Consider the following 13,757-nt stretch of genomic DNA (forward strand, 5'->3'; position numbering starts at 1 on the left):
TTATTCAAGTGTTTCTCTAACATGGTTTATTTTTGAGGCTTCTCTAAGCTCCACTCACAAGGTCACTGCTGCCAATTCAGACACATATTACAAATAATCTCTCTACTGTAAAAAGAGCTGTAAGATAAACTAAAATAAGGCTTTTATCGTTTGTCACTATTAAATCGTACCTGGCAACAGTGGGAGACATTTTGTGCAAAGTATACATCACTGCAGCTCAGAGACCTCCAAGTAGGAGGGACTTCCACCACAAGTCGGTTGGGTTGGGTTATGGCTAGGTTGGGGCAAGTGTAGAGGTAAATAAAACACAATGGGTTACTGTAAAGCGTAGGTCTAGGGTTAGGGTGGATGTAGATTTTAATAACACACAGTAGGTTAATGTGAGGTGTAGGTTTAGGTGTAGATGCTAATAAAACAATAGTCTATTGTAAAGGGTATGTTTAGGGTAGGGGTAGGTGTAGACGGTATAAAAAAAGCAGTACAATACTGTGAGGTGTAGGTTTAGAGTAGGGGTAGCTGTAGACTTATAAAACAGTAGGCTACTGCGAGGTGTAGGTTTAAGGTTGGGGTAGGTTTAGACTAATAAAACACAGTAGGTTACTGTGAAGTGTAAGTTTAAGGTTGGGGTAGGTGTAGATGTAATGAAACAAAAGCCTACTTTAAAAAGTAGGTCTAGGGTCAGGGTACAAGTAGACGATTAAAAAAAAACTAAGTTACTGCAAGGTGTAGGTTTAGGGTTGGGGTAGGTGTTGACGTTAATACTGTAACGTGTAGGTCGAAGTTTGACTTGCTCAGACCTCCATTTGTACCTAACTCTCTAACATGGTTTATGTTTGAGGCTTCTTTACACACCCAAGGTCACTGCTGCCAATTCAGACAAGCTTTACAAATCATCACTCTACTATAAAAAGAGCTGTAGGATAAACAAAAACAAGGCTTTTAATTGTTTTTCACTATTTAAACTTACATGGCAACAATTAGAGACTTTTTGTGCGGAGTATATTTCACTGCAGCTCAGAGACCTCCAAGACACCTCCAAGTAGCAGGGACTTCCGCTACTAATAGGTTGGGTTATGGTTAGGTTGGGGTAAGTGTAGAGGTTACTAAAACCCAGTAGGTTACTGTAAAGGGTAGGTCTAGGGTTAGGGTAGGTGAAGCAGTAGGTTACTGCAAGATGCAGGTTTAGGGTTGGGGTAGGTGTAGGTGTATATTACTGTGAGGTGTAGGTTTAGGGTTGGAGTAGGTGTAGATGTTAATAAAACACAATAGGCTACAGTACAGTCGAACAGAAGAGTACAGAAGACTCGAAGTTTGGGGTAAGCGTGAACGTTAATAAAGAGTAGGTTTCTGTAAGGTGTAAATTGAGGATTGAAGAAGGTATAGACATTAATTAAACACAACAGGTCAAACTCCATGTCAAATACATGACCTTAAAGGGTCACGAAAGACCAAAACACATTTTTTTGGCTGTTGACAGTCATATATGTGTCCCACGCTGCTAAAAACACTATTAGGACACATTTATTACACAAAAAAGTGAAAGTTGGTTGTTTTTGCGTTATTTTGAGCAAATTCACTCTTTTGGTTTGAAACGAATTTTTGAAGCTGCGTCATGCCGATTAGGTACTTGTGTGTATTCCAGCATGTAGACTGGCTGTCTGTACCTGGGAGTACTTTGTGACGTCTCAGAGTGTGCTGCATTAAATTATGAGAAAGACTTGATTCAAACCAGTCAGTTTTTAATTTGCTGCAAGGAAGGTTTTTGTTTTCATTTTGCTGCTATAAGAGCGCAGCTGGACTCATATGTGGATTAGTGCACGCAACACTCAAATTATGTGTGTAAGGAACAGTTTTTACCCGAGAGCTTTTCTCATCTGAAAATGGTGAAATCTGGATTTTCAGCTCTGCTCCTTTAAATAAAGATGCGGCTCCAGTTGGTGTTGATTGTCCTGTCTTTACAGATTTGGTAAGTAAGCGATTAGTGGTATTCGTTTATTCAGATGGCAAAGTTAGTTCGTATGATCAGCAGTAGTCTTTCAGTGTTTAAAGACAAACCTTAGTCAAATGATTTTTAAGTTACTAAAGTTTACAGTACGTTAATATCACTACAATATTATAGACTGAAAGATCCGCTGTAAATGCGGCTCTCCAAGTGTAAACATCACAACCAAACTATTACCGGCGTCGTGTAGGATTTCCCCGCATTTTGTAATCGGAATAACATACACTGCTTTCTGACGCTACCTACTGAGTGCATCTAAGTTACAGAGAAATGCAGCGTTTTTTTTTTCTCTCATTCGCCGTGCGGTATCAAACATTGCATTAAAAAATACAGGCTTACAGCAGTTCCTCTGATTAAATATTTAGTTTGTCACAGGAGGCATGAATGAAATTCCTCAATGAAAGTGCCAAACTGCAGTTAAAGTCCATTCAATAATTTGTCAAATAATTCAATTACTGATGTCAATGTAAACACAGTGACTGTCTTTCTGAGTCTGTGTGTTTGTTTTGCCTCTGTAAAAATCAGTGTGCCCAAACCGAAACTCCCATTTTTATGCACCTTCCCTCTTTCCCTCCCCTTACACTCTCCCCTACACACAGAGCTGGACATGCCCACTTTCCTGACTTTTTCCAAACTAGAGGTGTGAAAACACCCTGCTGAAACAGGGAGGTTTGTGGCCCTTTAAATAAATTAGTCAAAAGCTCCAGGATGTACAACTTGGAGTTCAAGTCCCACCCATTTTTTACCTGACTTGCTCCGAGTCTCCGACCTCCATTTATACCTAAAGGCTGTAAAGGCCCCACCTTCTTCTGAAAAGGGGCGGAAAGAAGCAGCTTATTTGATTTAAAAAGACACAAAAACAGCACGTTTTATTGTTCAGCCAAAAAGGGGAATTCAAACCATGGTAAAATAAATGATCCTTAAGTAATCCTGAGCTGGAGCATCAAAGACACATTCTTGGTACATGTGATTTATTTAACATAATGTTAAATTGTTACAAAATGCAACCCTTTAAGTATCAGAAAAGTTGAATCACCTAAACAATGAATAACTCAATAACTGTTTGGCTAGTAATTAAAATGACTTTCAGGTTTCTGGTTTTCTTCTATATGAAAGCAAGTTTACCTATGTGCAGGATTAAGGCTTATGATTACATTTCCTTTAAAATGCTGTGTAAACAGTTTCAGGTTTCATGTAATTTTATATCTGATGCTGCTCAATCCTGCGCTAACAACAACAAGAAAATGATAAGTAAGGTCTGCTTTACGCTGACCCTGACTGAGATGTAATCACAAATAAACAACACTAGGCCTCACCAACATTTACACAGCTGAACACCCTAAAGCACAGCAGCAGGAATGTGTTCTGATACCTACTCCATTATCCTCATGGCATACTTTCTGCAAGTTAAAAAGGAATTCACAAAACCTATTACCTTATTGAGTGTCACTGACTTGGCATTAAGATTATATTAGTTATGCATGTCCCTAACAAATCAGGTATCCAAAAAACATGTTATATATTTGTCCACTCACTGTAATCGTGCACATGCAAATTAATTTAAAAAGCAAGGACAGATTTGCTTCCACTTCAGCAACCATTAATGTGACCCCATCTGTTCAGAGCGTTACTGTGATACTGTTCTCTGGCTGACTGTATCTTCTCATACCGCATAAGCAATATGCACACCATCTGGGCCCAACATGGCACGTTGCTACAAGTCACTGATTACACTGACCTACTAGCTTTGCACCTGAGTACCTGCAGGCCATAGCAAAACATGGACAAATCACAAACCAAGATAAAACAGGGTGAAATAACGTACACAAAATCATTACATGCACTTCCTGCCTCCAATAAGCAGAGGGAGATGATTGCGGTGGTTAGTTCCCATGATCCTCAGCTTTTTCAGACTATAAATAGCGCACAGGCTCTGCAGTAGCTCTGTTAATGACCCTGCTCTTCAATATGGCAAGCGCTGCCTTTCTAAGAGACTGTGTGGCAGTTCCTTCTCAAAACAAATCTCAAACAGGCGTCTGATTGCGAGCTTGGTTTTCCAATTTGCAATGGCTTGTGAATTTCCTTCCAGTTGTGCGGAAAAAGCCTGGGTGTGGTGCAGGCCTGTGCTGCACAGATGTGGCTCTGCTGATGCAAGGCACGGCAAGATGTCTGTCTGTTCAGTCTAGAGCAGCTTCCTCTTGATATAAATTAAGCATCCACGTGATTGTCAGTTGTCTGGCTTGAATGAGAGCTGCATGTGCATGTGCGCTGTGGGCTGCTTCTGCTGTGCCCGCGGCTGTCAGTATAAATCAATGCTGCCGCATGGAGCTCAGCCTCCCAGTAGTCAATTTGAGCATTTACTGGTCCACAGATTTCAGCGCTTGGGCAAATATCATGAAACCTATTGCAAAGCACAACGTGATCATGTATCATTTAAAAACCAAACTGTGAGATTGATGTATTTTGTCCTCCTATTCATATAACTATAATTACCATTATTTGATAACAACACAAATAAAAACTGAAATATCAATTTAAGAGTTGTATCTGTAATTTAAGTTTATCTGTCCATCCATCCATCCATCCATCCATCCATCCATCCATCCATCCATCCATCCATCCATCTATCTATCTATCTATCTATCTATCTATCATCCATCTCCCTCTGTCTATCTACCTGTGTGCCTGTCTGTCTATCTATCCATCCATCACACAATCTGTCTGTCTATCTATCTATCATGCAGTATGTCTGTCTATCTATCTGTGTCTGTCTGTCTGTCTATCTATCTATCATCCATCCATCTACCTCTGTCTATCTATCTGTGTGCCTGTCTGTCTATCTATCTATCCATCCATCCATCACACAATCTGTCTGTGTATCTATCTATCATGCTGTCTGTCTGTCTGTCTGTCTGTCTGTCTATCTCTGTCCATCTATCTGTGTCTGTCTGTCTGTCTGTCTGTCCGTCCATCCATCCATCCATCCATCCATCCATCCATCCATCCATGTCTGTCTGTCTGTCTATCTGTCTGTCTGTCCACAGTATCTATTCTTTGATGTACTAACTTTTATGCTGATTAAATAATCAATTATTATTATTCATTTTTAATGTGATACTATAAAGAATCTGTTTTCCTGTTATTTATATACCACTTTATACTTGATTTAAAGCAGCTTCACATTTATAACCGGGAAAATAACAGTTACTGTTGGAAAATTGGACAATAAATAATTAAAGTAATTCAGCTTTAAAGCAGATTTATAGAAGGTTCAATTATTATTATGCTGCCATCCCCACACACATTATTATATAGTGATGAAAAAAATCTCTATATAATAAACTTTATTGTTTCTAAAATAACAGGCATCTTAATTACGATGCACATTTATTTATTCTGAAATGTAAACTAGTCATGCATTTCTGTTAAATGCAATACGACAGAATTCAGAATTTTTATTTTAATAGACTATAATAAATGCAGCATTAATTTGTCCTTAATGTATTTCCAAGTAGAACAAATTTGTGGAGACAATGTCTCCAGGGCTTCAGGTCGAATTAGAATAATGTTACTTTAAAGACAAGTCTTATAAAACACAAGTACTTACATGATTGGCCAGGCCTGTTTTAATGCTAACCTTGCAACAAGAGCAAAAAAAAAAAACATCTTGTAACTATGGTGGAGGTTCATGCCTGCTGAGAATCTTGACACACAAGGGGAATCATCCCCATTTTGACTCCCAGGGTTACGCAATGCCCGTGAACAGTAGTACGAAAAAAAAAAAAATCAAGAAGTGGCATTATATAACAGATACTACACAATCAAACAGCTTGCAGAGCAGCCATGTAGAAGATATGGACTTTTATAATGGTTACAGACAAGAAAAGTACATTTGAGAAGAGGACAGAGAGAGAGATTTTGGAGAACCCTCAGGTAGAGCAGCAGAAAGAACAATGACTTCTGTCTGCATCTGAAACCAAAGGATGACATGACGACATCTGATTGTGGTGGGACATCTAAGAAAGAAAATCCTACTATTCAGGAATGAGTGTGTGCCTTGAAGGGAGAGCAGTGAAAAAGGAAAGTGATGGCAAAATAATCTGTTTTTCCGAATTATTCTTAAGCATCTCTCAATTTTGAAGAAAGAAGCAAGTTTTGACTGACACTATTTGTTTATGTTCATTTTTATAAACAATAATGATGTTTTGAAGTGCAAATATTGCTTATGAAATTATAATATTGCATACATAATCTTTTTCAGATTAAAACACATTTGTTCTCTCTTTTTTTTGCATTTTTAAAAACATTGACATATACATGACAACATTGTCAAATGAAAATGACAATAAAGTTGTACTACACATGTCAGTTTAGCATTTACAGGCATTCTGTGATCCTGTAGTCCAGCACTATTTATGCGACATGACTAATTTTTAGTTTTAGTAGTTTGTACAGAGTTGAAAATGTATTGCTTCTCAAATGTTTGAATTTCCATGTCCACAAAACGTTTATGTTGTTCAAATGAGCAGTCAGAACACATAAAACATTTTCTGTTTATACGCAAAAAGCTCAAAATTGGATGTCCAACTGATCTGAAATAGAAACAAACTATAAATAAATCATAAAAGCACTGATTCCACGTTTAGAGTTTTCACGCTTGTGGAAGAAGCTTTTATGTTTGCTTGTGGGCAAGAAATACACAGCATCTGCTAACAGCTGTTCAATAAATGCATAAAAGCTTCAGCCAAAAGTTTGATAAGTTTCCACTGAATGCGGTGGCTTACCACTTAAGTCTGAAACAGGATATAGTCAGAAAGGAATTTACAGGAACACACAACTCCCACAAACTCAATTTGGAAATGCCATCTGGAGAAGCCAGAACCAAAAAACTATTTGTTCATATTTTGCTGTTTTGATAATTTATTATCTTAACTGTATTCTATATTATATAGCAGAAAATATAAATGAAATAATAGATGTATATGATAAAATGTAAAATATATAAATATTAACAATTTTAAGTTCCATTATGATCCACTCAGGTTTTTTGTCTAGACTGTGCTGTAGATGCAACACACAAATTCACCCTCAAATATTCCACTTGGTGACATTTTCATATTCAGAGGAAAGCAGTGACTCTGAGGACCAACCGCACCCCTGTTCTTCCACAGCTGTATGGAATTTCTCAACCTCAACTTGAGTCTATTAAAAGCTCAGTGACCATCTCGACCAACACCCTCATGACGTATTGGTGAAACCCTGCATTGTCCTTTATTCTGCACTATTGCATCATAATCCAATAACACTTGCCGTGACACCACCAACTTGTTTCTTGTCTACACTTGATATTAAAAATTACACTTGTCAATCTGATCACTGTAGTGGTCAACTCTGATCAAGTGGAAAATGCCAAATGTGGGTCTAAATGGGGTATTTAGATTACTTTTATAGTCTATATGCTCAGGTGTAATAATTAAATTAGATTAAATTAGATTTAATTAGTGTTGTTGAAGCTCTTCGGCCAGATGAGAGTTAAACTTTGCCATCTGAAATAGCAAGATTTGGCTTAAAAGCAAAAAGCTTAATGTAATAATTTTCGATCGTTTCACGTTCATATGTAAAACAGCTAAAACATAATTTGCAATTTGAAAAATCTGAAAAAAACAACTCACAGACCCATCTATATAACTATTTAGCGTTTTGTCAGTTTAGTTGCTAGTTCGCACAAATTTGTACCAGTTTAGTTGTATGAAAATGTACAATTTAAAATATGAGGCGTGGCATCCAACCCCACCCCTAAACCCATTGGGGGATGAGCAAATTGTACTAAATTGTATGAATGAAATTGTACAAATTCATACGAATTAGCCACTGAATCAAAAAGTTACGAATAACTGAGAGATTGTGTTGGAATGTCTGTGTACATAAAATAATTTATGAAATTTGGTCATCCAAAAAGCCTCTTAAATGTCAGAAATAAACAGTAAGGACTGGTGACATGGACGTAAAAATGTGTTATAATATCAGTGACAAAAACAATTTTTATTACTTTGCTGATTTTTATTTATTTATTTATTCATTTTTACAAAATCAAAATGTTTAATTCATACTGGACACTACAGGGCACCCTCACGCATAAACTCCACATCTGCGTATTACAAAAGTAAATAAATAATCTGGGATGCGTTTCCCGAACAATGACGTAACTCGCGGCTGAACTAGTACGATGCATCGTTTAGCAAAAGAACGATGTGATGACAAGTGTTTCCCAAAACCCGTAGTTTCTCTGTCGCAGATTCATTGTTTGAACCACGTTAGTTATAACGCAAAATGCCCATAATGATGCTCTAAACATGGTGGAGTAACTACTTCTTTAGAGAAGAGCCTCATAATTTCTTTGTGCAAATTATATTGTTTTACACACACATGCATCTAAAAAATCCAATATTAGTTTTGGTAACTAATGGTAACATGCACTCGTTTTCCATATTAATTGAAATATATGTAAATGGAACACAGGGTTTTGTGTTTCCTTTACAAATAATATTGAGAACATTACATATTATATTCTAAAAAATAAAATCCCTTACAAAAGCTAACACGTATTCTAATCTCATATATAAATCATATAAATAAATACATAATTAGGTTAATGTTAATGATGATTATGATGATGATTATGACGATTATTTTTATTAAGTAGGATATTGTTTATTTATTTTGAAAAGTCTACATTTACAATTTGATACATGCAATCCACTGCAGAAATGTTATAACCAGCAGGCTCGTGTCATATACAGTACAGATACTTAAATAACTAAATAACTATTATAAATTAAAATTAAAATTTTATGTTTTCACAAGCTTTAGAGACGTAACATTAATTCCGCTTTTAAAAAATAGTCAACTATAGCTTTCGTCATGAGCCATGGCTGTGTTCAAAATGACATCAGTGTTTTCAAAGTGCACTGCTAAGGGAGCACGATTGTCAATATGAAGATCGCTAAAACAGAACGGTAAAAATACTTTGAAAGCAAATGACACCTAAGAGTGATGACTTCAGTGCTTTTTAAATTATTCCAAATTTAAATGTTAGAATGTTTTAAGGGAATAGGGAATAGGTGGGATAACTGGAAATAGAACACTGCCAAGAACTGTTTCTAACTACAGCTCCAAAGGTGTAATTGCATGCATACAAGTTTGCAACGCAGTTTGCGAATGTTTGTTGCCACGATAGATTAGGGAAACACCAAATCAACCAACTATGTTTGTAACAACAGAACTTGCGACCTTAACTCATTCTGTGATATGAAACCACGTCTGGTCCCAAAAATTTGTTTCAAACACTCGACTGAGGTTATGCGTGCTAGTTTAAAGTTTAAGTAAAATGTCCGCTAGTTTAAAGTTCCGAGTTTGTACACCAAGGCTAATATGCAAACTGGATTAACTATGGCTGAGGCTATTAAATAAGGGCCGTTTGCATATTTTGTGTGTGCAAGTTCGTTATTTCCAATGGAGACAAAGCGTCCATATTCAGAGCGAAGTGACACGACACGCTCTGCAAGTTTTTAAAAATATTCTTATTTTTATTTATTTATTCATTGTTCTGTCATTTATTTTCAGTATAAAATTATTGTTTAAATGTCAAAAACTTTTCACTTATTTTTAAGTCCAAAGAGAAATTGACTTATTGTTTATAATTATTATTATTTTATTATTATTGGTTTTTTTTTGTGTGCTATAATATTTGGTTTCTGTGCAGCAATAAATAACACTTTAAAATATAAGGAGTTTTCATGTGATTTTCTAAACTATTAGTGTTTTAAAATCAATAAATGCATAAAAATCATGATAACCGTAATTATTCCTCAGACTTTAATCGTACAACCAAAATCTATAATCGTAGGCAATCTATAAACAGGCTCATACGCACACAAAATACATCTCGCACATATGTTGCTGTTGTACATTTATTCATCACACAGACTTATTGTAGGTGTAAATATTATTGCAGCTGACTAAGAACTTTTATCGCTATATTGAAAATAACAGTGCCCATCCCTAGTTAATAAGGCTATAATGTAGCAAATACTGCATCAATTTGTATGTTCTGTTTGGATATTGCTGTGCCAAAAATGAATGTGAACAAGCTGAAAACACTCAAGCAAGAGATATTTCTGCCCACCCACTAGACACACAGTCATGCAAAGAGCTGCACTTGCTTTTATATAACAGCCCCTCGCTCACACCATTGATTTAAAAGCACCCAACAGCATTATTAGTTGTATATTATAGCTTGTCAGTTGACATACAGAATAATACAACATAAATAAGAGCTGAATAATCATCTCGGTTTCAAGCACAGGGTCTCTGATGCACTGATGAATAGCATTATAAATATGAGAGCAGGGATGATAAGGTCAAGTGGCAGAAAGCCTATTCAACTGTTTGATGGCTTGAGAAGTATATCTGTGCTGGCCAGAGAATGGATATAAATGAAGAGAAGAGGTAAAGCGTTCGCTGTGATCTTTCAGCTCACAAAACGTCCACACCAAGAGCCACATGCTGTATTATTAAAGAAAACAGTCATGTCCATGAAAGCAAAGTGCAGGAAGTTTCTTTCATTTGAGAGATTATAAAAATAGCTGGTCGAGAGAGAGTGGAGCATATTGTTTATGTTAAAATATAAGAGAAAAGGGTGATTGTAATGTAACTACAGACAAGACTTAGACACAACTGTTTATTATTAGTGTTACAGAAGTGGGCAATAAAATTCTGCGAATGTAAACCGGCTGTCATTGCACCCAGCAGTCTGAAATTAAAATGCTGACATTCAAAATGCATCTTTACATATTTATTTCTGCGTATGGTACTTTCCGAAAATGCAATGCAAAATAGAGGCAGACTAGCTTTTAAATTGTTTTCTTTTCTTAACAAATGCTGAAGGAAATGATGTGCATGGATTTCAGCAAACTTTGATCAAAAGTTAAAAACCGTTCATTTTTGCTACCAAAATTTTATGACTTTTCCAGAACGTTGAAGTCAATTTTTATGACCTAATGTTTCATGTAATGTCTACATATACAAGGTAAATCATAAGAAAAACAATGAACATTTAATTTGATAACAGCATATCATAAAACATGCAACAATCTCTTTAGTTTTAAATTTGAGATAATTTAGTCTAATTTGAGATAATCTTAATAGTTATTTAAACTAGTAATAGTAGGTAAAACTACTTCTATTGTAAAGCCACGATCACGCTGCACTTTTCGCTCTATAGACTTCCATTCATAGGCATGTAAATACGGCAGACCAAAAACGCAAGCATGTTTTGAATAGAAGTTAATTCAAAATTCCACCCCTTTTCACAGCAACATACGACAGAATTTCGCAAAAACAAGCTCTAGTGTGACCGCTGCTTAAGTCGCTTTGGACAGAAACAACTGCTAAATAACTAAATGTAAATGTAATTTCCATGACTTTTCCAAAACCTTTTAAAAAAGTTTTTTCAAAACTTTTCCAGGCCTGGAAAATGCCATGTCAAAATTTCATGACTTTTCCAGGTTTTCCATGAACCCTGTAAAAAAAATATAATAATAATAATAAACTAAACTTTATAAATGAAAGTCTCTAAATATAGTTCAAATCTATTATTTGAAAAGTTTTGCCATTTTCTGCATAAACTGAAGACATAAAATAAAAATATCAACATTAAATTAATAAAACAAAAAAAGTCTAATTCATAATTTAGCATACATTATTTAAAATGTTTAAAAAGACTATTTTCCAAATATAATAAAAAATAAGTGCAAATACTAAATGTGTTTATAATTTTCCTACAACACTAATGCAACAAAAAGGTAACAGTTTAATTGTTCGACTGATCATTAAAATGAGTTAATAATTTAACAGTGTTACTGCTTTGAACTGAATATCAGTTGAATAAATTATGACATTTAAACAATCAAGAAGATCATGACCTCTGAAGTGGAAATGCCAATCACCAGTTTAAGGAGAGCAAATACAGACATTTCATCATAGTTTATTTACCAATTTATTAATTTATTTTCTTTTTTTCTTTTTTAAAAACCTGTTTTAAACTTTTTAATCTGTTTTAGTAATTTTATTCTATGTTCTTATACTTGTCTCTTTATTCTTGTTTATGTAAAGCCCTTTGAATTATCATTGTGCATGAAATGTGCTATAATATAAATAAACTTGCCTTGTAGTTATAAGTAGTTACTTTTTATACATACAAATAATTTTATGTAACAATAATTCTTTTTCTATTGCATTTTTTATTTGAATGCATCTCTCCAATGCTTAATGAAACTATAAAACTGGTGCATTATTCAATAAATACAATCAAGTAAGCTGCTTATATTTTGCAGGGGAAAAAAGACACAAGAAAGTATAACTGGGTTTCTAGCGATAAAGTGAGTAATATATCTGCATTTAAATGAATTGTACGACTTTTACGAATCCCTCAGTTGTTTAAATCAGTTTTATCAGCACCTGTGTAAACAAATCACTGCTTTCCTTCATAACACAGCATGGATGTGCTCATGCACTATATCAAAACATAACGTTCCTTTAAACAGAGGTAGACTACAATATAAGACAAAAACTAAACGCAAACTTACCAAAATAAACTGTCTTTTCGCATTTGGGACACTTTGAAGCCATCGTGAAGCCTTGTATTTGAATTCAAACGGGATCCCCTCTCACTCACTCAGCGTCAGGTTTGTCTTTCACGCGCGCAAGCCGACCAATGAATGGCTGAGAGCGGGAGCGCATCCTGCTCAAAGCGTCGCTCCTGATTTGCATAACCCCGCCTTCTCTCGTGGGTCATTTTTAGACGGCTTCGCTCTTTCGCTCCTTTCATTGGTCAGCCTACATGCCAGTCATCAAGTAGGCGTGTCCGTCTGCTAGCAGCAGCGGCTTCTGTCTGCTTACTTACTGCCACTGGCTCTTCCTTTTTACATCCTTCACTGGGAATGTGAAAGGCGTCCAACAAAAGCTCCTTTCAGTTCTCATGAATAGAGATTTTTCAGCCCTTGCCAGACCGTTACTAGTGGAGAAATCAGAGGGAGAATGATATTGGCAGGTCCCAGTCATGCTTACAACACTTCTCTTTTTGTTTGTGTTGAGGTCACTCTATGGCATTGGCAGCGGAATTAGGTTTTTGACTATTTTTTGTCCCTTACGTCACTGTTCCACTCACCCAAAAATGTCTGTCACCGCGTCTTTTATTTTAGACTCAATCCTGTGTTGCCTTCACGCCATTTCACCCTCATTTTGATCAGTCAGCAGAGCAAATGTGCCTTTTTCCACAGTCGGCACAACCACCAAGTCCTGCTGTCCTCCATAAATCTCTCAATCTGCTTAGTCAACTAGTCAAACAGAGCCCTGGCTAGTAGTGTCGTGAAAGTGACTCCCGATACCTAACTGAATATTGACTCTTTTTGCCAGTCTATCTGATTTCAGAGAGAGGAATGTGAGTCTTGCAGGGTCAGGTTTATTCAGCTTCATGTGTTTGCTGTATTTGCACATTTACACAGCTGCATTGCAGGGACTTGCTGTGTTCACTTGCTGTAAAGTGATGCTTTTAACTACTTAAAAGTGGGGAATAATGAAGAGTCATCGCATTAAAAACCTGCACACTGTAGGTGAGACTGCTGTGATTGGTTCAGTTGTCTTTACAATACATGATGATGGTAGTTGGCTTTTGTTTTAGTGTCAAGAGTGAAAT

The 13,757-nt window shown here is 36.0% G+C and overlaps 1 protein-coding gene across 1 annotated transcript in view; it reads right to left on the minus strand.

Moving 5' to 3' along the window:
- Window positions 1-12,775, minus strand: part of crip2 (cysteine-rich protein 2) — a 29,056-nt gene extending 16,281 nt beyond the window's left edge. The window contains 1 exon segment of the mRNA NM_213497.2: window positions 12,649-12,775. Coding sequence (NP_998662.2) covers window positions 12,649-12,691 — 43 coding nt within the window. The 5' untranslated portion in view covers window positions 12,692-12,775.
- Between the last annotated feature and the right edge of the window lie 982 nt (window positions 12,776-13,757).

Source organism: Danio rerio, chromosome 17 (assembly GCF_052040795.2).
Source record: "Danio rerio strain M-AB ecotype USA chromosome 17, GRCz13ab, whole genome shotgun sequence".
Classification (NCBI taxonomy): domain Eukaryota; kingdom Metazoa; phylum Chordata; class Actinopteri; order Cypriniformes; family Danionidae; genus Danio; species Danio rerio.